Source organism: Euwallacea similis, chromosome 25 (genome assembly GCF_039881205.1).
Source record: "Euwallacea similis isolate ESF13 chromosome 25, ESF131.1, whole genome shotgun sequence".
Classification (NCBI taxonomy): domain Eukaryota; kingdom Metazoa; phylum Arthropoda; class Insecta; order Coleoptera; family Curculionidae; genus Euwallacea; species Euwallacea similis.
This window is the reverse complement of record NC_089633.1, coordinates 257909-271102: the sequence shown is the minus strand read 5'-3', so window position 1 is coordinate 271102 and position 13194 is coordinate 257909. Positions and strand designations below refer to the sequence as shown.

General features: G+C 33.6%; 1 protein-coding gene across 1 annotated transcript; it reads left to right on the top strand.

The window, feature by feature from the left end:
* The first annotated feature begins 534 nt into the window (after positions 1-534).
* LOC136416792 (uncharacterized) lies at positions 535-1341 on the top strand. Its single transcript, XM_066402149.1, has one exon. The coding sequence runs from the start codon at positions 535-537 to the stop codon at positions 1339-1341; it is 807 nt and encodes a 268-aa protein (XP_066258246.1).
* Positions 1342-13194: the final 11853 nt, after the last annotated feature.

Genomic DNA, 13194 nt, shown 5'->3' with positions numbered 1-13194 from the left:
GTTTTGAATTTGCGACGAATAATATCAAACCTTATCAGCTCAGAATATGCGGTTCGTTGAGAATAGTTAAAAATATTAAAAGATGTAGCGGGCAAAAAAAATTTTGCTTTAATTTGAAGTACGAAATGATAGCACATCTACAAGATAATATGTAGCAATCAACATAAATCTTAATTAATAATAATTTAATATATATATATATGTATATGTGGTGCACGTAATTTAGTTCAGGTGCTAATTGTTAGTACCTGTTTTACGTTATTAATAATTAGTTTATTTATAGGTGTATTATAATCTGGTTGTTGTCATAGGTAGGTCTGGCAAACCACCAATTATTATTATTTTTTAGAGTATTTTGTGAATAGTTACTTTTTGTCAAATTAGTTTATTTAAGTAGTTGTCAAGATTAAAATAAAAGAGTTCCTTACAACATTCGCGATCATCAACATCTTTTAACCACACAAGGACAATTGGTGACCCCGATTCCGAACTCAACGCATCAACCCTCTAGAACACAAGCTATCTCATCCAATCATGCCACGTTCTAGAACCATCCAGCCAGAAGCTAACGTCATCGAGCCCTCTATGGATCAAGAAGCTAGAATCTTCATTAAAGCTCCACCATTTAGTAGAACAGATCCAGAATTGTGGTTTTCTCAATTGGAATCACAATTTTTTATCAATGGAGTGACTTCAGACGACTTGAAATTCCACACTACTATCGGAATTATGGACACAGAAAGTTTGATTTGTGTTAGAGATCTAATTATTAAACCTCCCATGAACAACAAGTTCCAAACCCTTCGTCAAAAGGTATTGGATGCCCTCGTAGAATCACAAGAAAAAAAGTATAAGAAACTTTTTTCGCAACTTCAACTTGGAGACAAAAAACCTTCCATACTTCTATCCGAAATGAACAGTTTGGGAGGCTCTTCACTTCAAGAAGAGATGTTGAAAACCCTTTGGATCCAGAGATTACCTCACAATATGCAGACCATTTTAACGGCATGTTCCTTGCCATTATCAGAAGTGGCGAATATAGCCGATAAAATTGCTGATATAAAGTTTTCCCAAGTTTCTCAAATCAAGTCAGAGGTATGCACAAGCAGTCCCAATGAAATCAACAAAAATACATCTTCAGAAGAATTCAAACACATCACTAAACGTTTGGATAAATTAGAGAGGCAAATCAGATCCCATTCGAAATTAAGATCTTCTAAATTTCGACGCAATTCACCCAGCAGAGATCGTCAAAATTCTTCATGGTGCTGGTACCATCAAAATTACCAAGAAAAAGCTCGCAAGTGTGTGTCTCCTTGTGACTACAAGAAGGAAAACTAACGATCGCGTCGTCGTGGGCAGCAGACGGCGCGGGTACAAAGGACTGCCAAGTGAAGATCTCCACGAACACCAACGAAGATAGACAAAAAAACATTAATATAATTAGTCACAGGTTAGTTATCAAAGACCCTTTAACTGGTATTCATTTCCTTATAGATACTGGTTCTGATGTTTCGTTGTTACCCAAATCTTTTCAAATACAACAAAATCAATCTCAATACACCTTATTTGCGGCCAACAACACATGTATTTCCACCTTCGGGACCAAGACTCTTACAGTTAGTTTAGGTCTCCGAAGAACGTTTACATGGAATTTTATTGTGGCACAAACAAATCATGCGATTATTGGAATTGATTTTCTTCACTATTTTAACATAATACTAGATTTGGGCAGTAAACGAATTATCGACAGCACAACTAATCTGACAAACAATGGTAAAATTTCTTGTCTTTCTACATCATCAGTTCATGCAATTCCTTCTTCATGCAAATATTTTGACATTTTGGTTCAATTTCCAGAAATTACAAAATTCTCATCTACTCCCTCATCACTAAAACATAGCACCTCTCACACTATTCTCACAGAAGGTTTTCCTATTTCTTCCAAACCTAGACGCCTTTCAGCAGAAAAGCTTAAATTGGCAAAACAAGAAATTCAACACCTCATTAACTTAGGTATTTGTCGTCCTTCAAATAGTCCTTGGGCCAGCCCTCTACATATGGTTCCCAAGAAAAACTCTTCCGATTGGCGACCGGTTGGAGACTATCGCAGACTCAATTCAATTACTGTGGTAGACAAATACCCAGTCCCCAATTTACATGACTTTTCTTATTTTCTCGAAGGAAAAACAATTTTTTCCACGATTGACCTCATCAGAGCTTATCATCAAATCCCAGTTGAAGAGGAATCCATTCCAAAAACAGCCATAATCACACCTTTTGGATTGTTCGAATTTACAAGGATGCAATTTGGATTGAAAAACGCAGCACAATCATTCCAACGCTTCATCAATGAAGTACTTGGAGATTTGGATTTTTGTTTTTCTTATATAGATGATATCCTAATTGCATCAACAAACGAAGCTCAGCACAAAGAGCATCTCAAAACAATTTTCGAACGTCTCCACCAATATGGGTTGACAATAAACCTAAACAAATGTGTTTTTGGCGAACATCAAGTTCAATTTCTCGGATACCAAGTTTCTGAAAAAGGTTCTTCTCCTCTTCCCGAAAAGGTATTCACCATTTCAAACTATCCTCTTCCTAAATCAATTTCAGATCTCAGACGTTTTCTAGGAATGCTCAATTTTTATCGTAAATGCTTACCTCACGCTACACATCATCAAAGTGTTCTTCATGACTTACACAAAAACTGTAAGAAAAATGACAAAACACCAATCAAGTGGACTGACGAAACTGTGAATGCTTTCAATGAATGTAAACACGACTTAGCAAACGCTGCTACATTAAATCACCCCAGTTCATCAGCCCCACTTTCTTTAACAGTGGATGCATCAGATTTTGCTATGGGAGCAGTTGTAGAACAAATGGTAAATTCCTCATGGAAACCCTTAAGCTTCTTCTCCAAGAAATTTTCAAAAACTCAATGTAATTACAGTACTTACGATCGCGAATTACTTGCACTGTATTCAGCAATCAAATATTTTCGTCATTTTCTTGAAGGAAGACCTTTCACAATTTACACAGACCACAAACCACTCATTTATGCATTCATTCAAAAATCTGATAAAGCATCTCCTAGACAAATGAGACATTTAGATTTCATTTCACAATTCTCAACCAACATACTTCACATAAGTGGCAAAAACAACATTGTAGCAGATACTCTATCTAGAATTCAAACCATTTCTTTTCCGAATTCCATAGATTACGATGAAATAGCAAAAGCTCAAACAACAGACCCAGAATTTCAACACATTTTTAGAAATCCTCAACTTACATCACTTACCTTAAAACAATTTCAAGTTCCTAATACACAAAATTTGATTTACTGCGACGATAGTAACTCTAGAATTCGCCCATTCATACCGAAACATTTTCGACAAGCTATATTTAATAAATTTCATAATCTTTCTCATCCAGGTATTAAAGGTACAACAAAACTTATTTCATCCCGTTTTGTTTGGCCTTCAATGAATAAAAATATCCGAGAATGGACTCGTTGTTGTATTAACTGTCAAAAAGCCAAAATTCATAAACACACTGTTACCCCATTCAAACAAATTCAAATTCCGGATTCCAGATTCCATGATATTCACATTGATATAATAGGTCCTTTACCTCCCTCAAACGGTTTCACTTATTGTCTCACAATTATTGATAGATTTTCTTGTTGGACAGAGGCTTATCCCATGACCAATATATCATCAGAAACCGTTGCCAATTGCTTTTATAGCAATTGGATTTGTCGTTTTGGCACCCCTATTAAAATTTTTACAGATCAAGGTCGTCAATTCGAAAGCTCTCTTTTCCAATCCTTAACCCAAATTTTAGGCTGTAAACGTGCCCGTTCTTCTCCTTACCATCCGAATACAAATGGCAAAGTAGAGAGATGGCATCGAACATTAAAAGCAGCTATCAAAGCTTATGCAACTGAACGCTGGACAGAAATCTTACCTACTATCTTACTCGGATTACGTTCTACCTTACGAGAAGAGATAGGAGTTTCTCCTGCTGAAATGTTGTACGGTACAACGTTAAGACTACCAGGTGAATTTTTTCAAGACAGCAATATCGTTGACCATCCTTCTTCTTTTATACAAACCCTCAAACAAAAAATGCAATCTCTTCAACCAGTTCCAACTACTCATCATTCTAACAGAAAAATTTTTATAACTCCTGAATTAAACACTTGTACACATGTTTTTCTTCGGAATGATACCATAAAGAGATCTCTTCAACCTCCGTATGAAGGTCCCTTTCTTGTTAAAAAACGTGAAGACAAATATTTTACAATTGTTGTCAGAGATAAGGAAGTGAATATTTCCATGGATAGGTTAAAACCTGCATTTTTAATCTCACAAGATCCAAAAATTAATAATCAAATCGATTCTCTTATCAACCAACCAATCATCCATCACCATACAAAAAAGAAAGATAAAACCGTACGTTTTGCTAATGTATAAATTATTAATCATAATTAAATTATATTTTTATATTGTAACGATTAATACCCTTAACATTATACCTCCGTTATTGGGGGGGGAGTATTGTGGTGCACGTAATTTAGTTCAGGTGCTAATTGTTAGTACCTGTTTTACGTTATTAATAATTAGTTTATTTATAGGTGTATTATAATCTGGTTGTTGTCATAGGTAGGTCTGGCAAACCACCAATTATTATTATTTTTTAGAGTATTTTGTGAATAGTTACTTTTTGTCAAATTAGTTTATTTAAGTAGTTGTCAAGATTAAAATAAAAGAGTTCCTTACAACATTCGCGATCATCAACATCTTTTAACCACACAAGGACATATATATAATAATTCTTTAATAATGTGTACATCCCCCTTTGCTTTCTATAACTTCTATCATACGATTTGGTACCGATTTATATAATTTTTGGATATAACTTTGATTTAACGTATCCCATTCACTTAAAATCGCATTTTTTAATTCTTGTGTAGGATTTAGATGACTATCCTCATATCATCTCGTAATGCTCAGTGGTAAATAGGGGTTCGTGAAGGACGCCCGCGTGAGGAATTAACTGCTCAGTCGTGATGGATTTTTAATGTATTTATTTTAACAAGTAACGAAGATAACAACTAAGACAGTGACAACAAAAAATTCCCGAAGGATACCAAGTGCGCCCGTTTCGATCACTTGCCAAGGGTGTTCTGCCCTCTTGTTGTATATCACCATTGCCTGTCTCCCTGATCCTTGGTCATCTGCACTCCATGTGCAGCACACATGTTTCCTAGCCGTTGTCCACTTGTAAACGGTACAAGTGGACCCATGTGTCTCCTTTCCAACAAAGGGTATTCTTTCCCTTGGCCGTGATTTACAACGGGAGATGGGCAATGATTTACAACATGCAAGAAGTCCGAACATCTTGTATGTTTTGATATTGCTTTCCATTGCTGTACACGCCACGGGCAAGTTCTGCCCAACAATTTTCAATTATATTAAGGTCCGGGGAGCGTGCAGGCCACGGTAAAACAAAAATATTATTTTCCTTAAAATATGATTGAACCAATTTTGATGTACAGTGGCTCAAAGTGAAAATGATACACCTGCACGGAAATCATTATCTATTAGCAAATTGTTATTTACTAAACAATAATCTAAAGTACTAGAGTTTTAATATATTAAGCTACATCTGTTCTACAATATGCACAAGTAAAAACAAAAAAAATAATTCTTACATATGAGAAAAAATAAATAAATTCCACTTACGTTCAAAACGCATCTCAAAATTAAAATGATACACGTCTTTTTTACCAGTTTTACTAATAAATTAATATCTGGTTGGTAGGCCTTTAGATAAGATTACTTCTCGAAGACGATTGGGGATGGATTCTACCAACTTTTTTGTGAAATCGGGGGAAATTTTCTCCCATTCTTCAAGAAGAGCGCGCTTTAATTGGTCTTTATTGGAAATTATATGTTTTCTAATTTCTACTTCGAATTTAGACCACAGATTTTCAATAACATTAAGGTCGGGTGATTGTGGTGGTGTTTTTATAACGTGCGGATAGTTATATAACAGCCACTCTTTCACAATTTGGGCGCTGTGCTTCGGATCGTTATCCTGATAGAATATAAAATTGTTGGAAATACCTAATTTTTCTACGCTGCATTGCAAATTTTGCCGTAGTATGTTCAAATACACGTTCTTGTCCATAATGCCATCTATAAAATGCAGTTTGCCCGTTCCAGCACTGGACATACAGCCCCAAACCATCACACTTCCTCCGCCGTGTTTAACAGTGGCTCTTAAATTGGCTTTTTTAGGGCTTCATTGGGCTTTCTCCATATATATCCACGTCCATCCGACCCAAAGAGATTAAATTTACTTTCGTCTGTGAACAAAGTTCGTTTCCAAAACTCTTCTTCCTTATCCAAATGCTCCTTGGCAAAGTTCACTCTAATCTTTTGGTTTTTAGGACTAATGAAAGGCTTTCTTCGGGCTACTCGACCATGAAATTGATTTTTTCTTAAAACTATTCGAATGGTTTCTGGATTTACTGATTTTTGTAAATGCTTTTCAACTTCAACGGCCAGTTTGGGAGCACTTATACGGGGATTTTTTTTCACATATCTTACAATCCACCGTTCATCAGCATAGGTGAAAATTTTTCTTGCGCTTTTTCTGACTTTATTCTTGACGCTTCTCTCGCGTTTAAATCTTTCTATGATATGTTGAATTGTTGAGGCACTCTTTTGTAAAATTTCAGCAATTGCCCTAATGGACTTGCCTTTTTTATGGTGCATTATCACTAATTCGCACTCTTTGACTGTTGTGTGTCTACCCATGGTGTTTTTGAACTAAATTCTAACAAATATCTATACAATTCAATAAGGTTTGTTTACCCTTTGCAATTTTGATAATTTTTTTGCATACACAAATGTTCTTTAATCAAAATATTGACCTGTATCATTTTAATTTTGAGATTCGTTTTGAACGCAGTGGAATTTATTTATTTTTTCTCCTATGTAAGGATTGTTTTTTTTGTTTTTACTTGTGCATATTGTAGAACAGATGTAGCTTAATATATTAATACTCTTGTACTTCAGATCATTGTTCAGTGAAAGAAGTTTACTGATAACCAATCATTTTCTTGCAGCTGTATCATTTTCACTTTGAGCCACTGTATGTATAGCTGCATTATTCTGTTGAAAGATGTAATCAGGTCCAGAAATGCGTTCTGCATGATTATTTATTTGTTCTTTTATTAAATTTATGTATTGGACACTATTCATTCTCCCATTAATGAATTTGATACTTGTCTTGCCGAAATAACTGATGCCAGCCCAAACCATTACACTGCCTCCTCCCATTTGTCGTCGAATTGCTGACAACGTCTCTTTTCTTAAGTCATGGAAATAGTATTGGAACCCATCAGGACCATCGAGATTAAATTTTTTTTCGTCCGAAAATAGTATTTTCCTCCATTTTTTTTCCAATGCACTCTCTCTTTTGTAAAGCTTAAACGTTCTGCTTTGTGTTTCGTTGTCAATGGAGGTTTTTTTTTTCAATTTTAGTCTCTTAATGTTTTTGTAGGATAGTAGAACTCGACAAACACTTGAAACACTAGCACTAACACCAGACTTTTCCATTATTTGCTTCGTTGTTAATTGCAAGTTAGAAGCTACACGCAAAATTACTCGTTTATCACAATCAGATAACGATGACGGCCGACCAGTACTTTTCTTTTTCCCATAGTCTTCAACATTTTTAAAAAAATTATGTATTACTTTACGACTTCGTTTTATTACTTTCGATATTTTCGATACTGACAAATTTTGTTGTTTTAATTCAAATATTTGCTTCTTTTCTGACTCGTTTAATTTTTTTCCGCGTCCCATATTTATAAATTTATACAATATCACAATGTATTCGTTACTCGTTGGCAGATAATGAAATACTGAGGAATTTCGAAATGTATTAACGGAATGTGCTATCATTTCGTACTTCAAATTAAAACAAAATTTTTTTTGCCCGCTACATCTTTTAATATTTTTAACTATTCTCAACGAACCGCATATTCTGAGCTGATAAGGTTTGATATTATTCGTCGCAAATTCAAAACTTTACATGCGTTGGTGAAAAATTAAAGATAGCACACCTGGGCTATCTTTCTGGCGAGGAGTGTGCATATCTTACTCGAGTTACATTGTGTCTGTCTAAAGTTATTTATTTTCATTATTTAAAACAAAATATCATAGAAACGAAGAATGAAATTGTACACTATAAAAATTGTTCAAAGTGACCACCATGTTGTTCAATACATTGATGAAGACGTATCTCCAAGTGATTAACAGCTGCACGTAAACATGGGGTAAAGTTTTTAACTCTTGTGCAGTTATAAATATTCTTTCTCGGAGTTCCTCCGTTGAATTCATTGATGTTGCATACACTTTTTGTTTTAAGTGTCCCCATAGATAATAGTCTATCGGATTCAAGTCAGGGGACCTAGCTGGCCAAATTATAGCTGCTTCAGCACCTCTACCAATCCATCTCTTTGAAAAGTAATTTTGGAGCCAGTTTCTAACTTGGACAGAATAATGGGGCGGTGCGCCATCTTGCAAAAACCACATTTCTTGTCTATCAGCCAATGGGATATCTTCAAGTAGTCCAATAAAATAATTTTGTAAAAATCTTAAATATTCTTCTCGGTTCAGTCGCGATGGTAAAATGTACGGTCCAATCAAAAATCCATTCATAACACCATCCACAAGTTAACGGAAAATTCATGTTGAAATTTTTTCATTATTACAGAATGAGGATTTTCAATAGTCCATTCATGCATGCATATTATGGCTGTTGAAAACTCCGCATCTCGTAAATAAAGCTTCATCGATGTAAAGAATAGACCTTAGAAAGTTTCTATTTGTTTCGAGATTTTCTATTATTTGTCGACAAAATGCAACACGTCGTGGAAAATCATCTTCGAAGAGTTCCTGGACTTTCTTTAAATGATAAGGGTGATACTTTTCTTGACGTAACACTCTCTGAATACTACTTTTTGAGATCATTAAGTCACGTTCAGCATTTCTTAAACTACTAGTTTTATTATCCTCAACGTAATTAATAATTTTTTGTTCATCTTCTGCGCCATAATACTTAATATTATGATTTTCTTTTCGTTGAGGAGCGAAACCACCAAATTCCCTCAATCTGATATGAATATTTGAAAATGTTCTTGCATTTGGAAGTCGTCGATTAGGAAATCGCTGATGGTAGATAATTCTTGCTCTATGAGCGTTTTGTCTGCACTCACCATAAATCAAGTGAATATCAGCATACTCGGCATTAGTAAACGGAAGCGCCATCATAAAGAAAATAACAAATTTAAATATGATCTTAAGAGTACGTCAATGATAACATCAATGACTAATACCTACTGCTAGTTGATCACAACATGGCTGAAAATGACAATCAGAACAAAAGAATCAATGTCAAGTTGTTATTAAGTAGGTCAAGTCATGACCTACTTAATAACAACAAATTCTTGTAATAAAGTCATAAAATTTGGAATCGCTACTACGAGAAAGCGACACATTCTACGAAAAATCACCAAGAGACAAAAAAGATTCTAAATGAAAGGTAAAATCAAATAATGTATCCACTTGATTAAAACATTTAACTGTTAAATAAATAGGGGCCCCTATACTCATACTCCGGCCCTTATACCTATGTTATGCCAAAGCTGTAATTTTAATTTTTTTATTTTTGAATTAGTACGATCAAAAAACGTTGGTACACCAAATTTCATAATAATCCGTTAAAGGGTATTTCCAAAATAAATTATTATATCCAAATAAGGCCACATATTCAAAGAGCCTTCGAGCTGAACCGACAGACTTTTGGACAAAAACAAAAAATACGTATTTGTTAATTTCATTAGTAGAATCTATGGTTAAAATATTTGCACTTTGATCTGGGACACCCTGTATACAGGGTGTCCCGGTTTGTTTTGGACAAATTGATATGGGAGATAAATCTCATTATTTTAAATAAAAAAGTTCATATGAACATGGGTCCGATCTCGATCGGCAGCGGAGTTATAGGGAGTTAAAATTTAAGAAAAAAATAGGTTTTTATTTTATTGTGCTGGACCTAATACAGATAGACCCTTCAAATTTTATGTACATATTAAATAATAAGTGCTGCTTAAAATTAGTATAAATTTCCTTCAATTACTATACAGGGTATTGCATTTTCCGAGGTCTTGGTACATAAAATCCTTTAAAAAAATTTGCTCGTACGCCACTAATGAATTTTTACATATTTTTTAACTTCTCCCATCTATTACCTAAATTTTGACTCTTCGTTTTTGGTCGAATTCTGTTCCATTTCCTCATAAAATAATTCATTTATAAATTCAGTCAAATCTACAGACGTCAAGAAATCCATACTATTTTGACATTTCATATTAATTTAACTATCAAAATAATATTTTTTCACATTAACCTTGAAAACATTTGATTCCTTTTAACTTTATTCTTTAAAATGTAAATTGTCTGTATTATTCTTTTTTTTATGGAAAAACAATTACAAACATATAGAAAAAATAATAAATTTGTATTCAATTATTTTAAATATTATATTTAAACATTTGTTTAGAAATAACATTTACAAACTTAATTTTTTGAAGGAGGTGTTCAAAGTTTCCCCCGTTTTGCTGAATACACAACTGACATCTTCGAATGATCGCTCATCTCACATTAAATAATTGTTGCGGTGTAATCAAATTTGCTGTATTTTGAATTTTAAGCAATAATTCGTCACGTGTGTTAATTGATGTGGCATAAACCCGATTGTTTAACGCTCCCCAAATGAAAAAATCCAATGGATTTAAATCAGGGGAGCGCGGTGGCCATTCTACAGGGCCACCCTTCCAAATTCATGTGTTTGGATAAGTTGTATTCAGCCAATCTCTTACAAGCCTACAAAAATGGACTGGACATCCGTCCAGTAGGAAAAAATGTCATTCCTTATGGCTAATGGTATATTCTCAACAAATCCAGGGTTATTTTCAATTAAAAGGTTCAAAAATATATCCCCATTTACTATATTTGGCAGTTCGAAGGGACCTAAAACTTCTCCCAAAATTATCCTCGTCCAGATATTTATTTTGAACTCATTTTGGAATTTTCTATATTTCAGTGCGTGGGGATTTTCTATTGCCCACTTATGTAAATTGTGAAAATTGATTATTCCTCTTCGCGTAAAACCAGATTTATCAGTCCAAATTATTTTTTTTAGAAAATTTGGATCTTCATTGTTTCGCTGAATAAGAAATCTACAAAATTGTTCCCTTTTTATTTCGTCGCCAGGATTTAGGGCTTGAACTGGCGTTAAGTAGTATGCCTTATAATGGTTGGTCTTAAGAGTTCTGAATATTGTGCTTTTCGAAATGTTTAGCTGTTGGGAAGCTTTATGAACGCTAAGTCCCTTATTTTCTTCAAAAGTCTCCAATATTCTATTCCTATGCAAAAGATTTCTTCTTCGTATGCCTTGTTCCGGTCTTCTGTCTCCTTCAATCCCATTTTCACATATTTGCTGATGAACTGCTTGAAATATTTTATGATCAGGGTGTCGACGATTCGGGAATCTCCGTGCATATTCACGTGCAGCAACTCTTGCGTTTCCATTGCAGAATCGTGTATGTCTGCATATTCCAAATTAGTATATTGAAAAGGCATTACAAAAATAAAAATAATTTATAGATATTTTTGTTATTGTTATTGTTAATAATTTAAGAATAGTAACCATAACAACAAATAGCAATGAAATTGGAAATTAATATGTCATGATTAATAATCAGAATGATTACTACCAAAATTTTACGTCTCAATTTGACATACTGATTTTCCATGGCGACAAAGAATCAAGTTTATGCCACATCAATCAACACACGTGACGAATTATTGCTTAAAATTCAAAATGCAGCAAATTTGATTACACCGCAATAATTATTTAATGTGAGATGAGCGATCATTCGAAGATATCAGTTGGGTTTTCAGCAAAATGGGGGAAACTTTGAACACCTCCTTCAAAAAATTAAGTTTGTAAATGTTATTTCTAAACAAATGTTTAAATATAATATTTAAAATAATTGAATACAAATTTATTATTTTTTCTATGTTTGTAATTGTTTTTTCATAAAAAAAGAATAATACAGACAATTTAAATTTTAAAGAATAAAGTTAAAAGGAATAAAATGTTTTCAAAGTTAATGTGAAAAAACATTATTTTGATAGTTAAATTAATATGAAATGTCAAAATAGTATGGATTTCTTGACGTCTGTAGATTTGACTGAATTTATAAATGAATTATTTTATGAGGAAATGGAACAGAATTCGACCAAAAACGAAGAGAGTCAAAACTTAGGTAATAGATGGGAGAAGATAAAAAATATATAAAAATTCATTAGTGGCGTACGAGCAAATTTTTTTAAAGGATTTTATGTACCAAGACCTCGGAAAATGCAATACCCTGTATAGTAATTGAAGGAAATTTATACTCATTTTAAGTAGCACATATTACTTAATATGCACATAAAATTTGAAGGGTCTATCTGTATTAGGTCCAGCGCAATAAAATAAAAACCTATTTTTTTCTTAAATTTTTACTCCCTATAACTCCGCTGCCGATCAAGATCAAACCCATGTTCATATGAACTTTTTTATTTCAAATAATGAGATTTATCTCCCATATCAATTTGTCCAAAACAAACCGGGACACCCTGTATACAAGGTATTTCAAATTCAACCTTCATCATTGGGATCTGGGAAACTAGAAGAGATACGAAGAAGATTAAATAGGGACAAAGTTGCGTAATCTAGCGCTTGATCGAATACCATTTTCAAAATTTTAATTTTCCGAGTACTTCCGAAGATATCCGAGAAAAACAAAAAAATTGGAGAATCCATTTTAATTGTTTTTAGCGTTATTTGACAAGGAAGGATAAATCCGTAAACACATTTTCATTGCCACTTTTTCTCAGCTACACTATAACATATTCAGATTTGCCATCCGACGTTTCGTCTTTCGGCTACCATTATCAACTTTTTTTTTTCTTATGGACGCTATATTAAATTTTTCGACAGAAAAATAGTGCGTTTCATTCTGATTTCATTGATATAAAATTTTTTAGAATT

What these genes read in the sequence shown, in the direction of transcription:
- LOC136416792 (XM_066402149.1), top strand. Translation starts at nt 535, where the DNA reads ATGCCACGTTCTAGAACCATCCAGCCAGAAGCTAACGTCATCGAGCCC.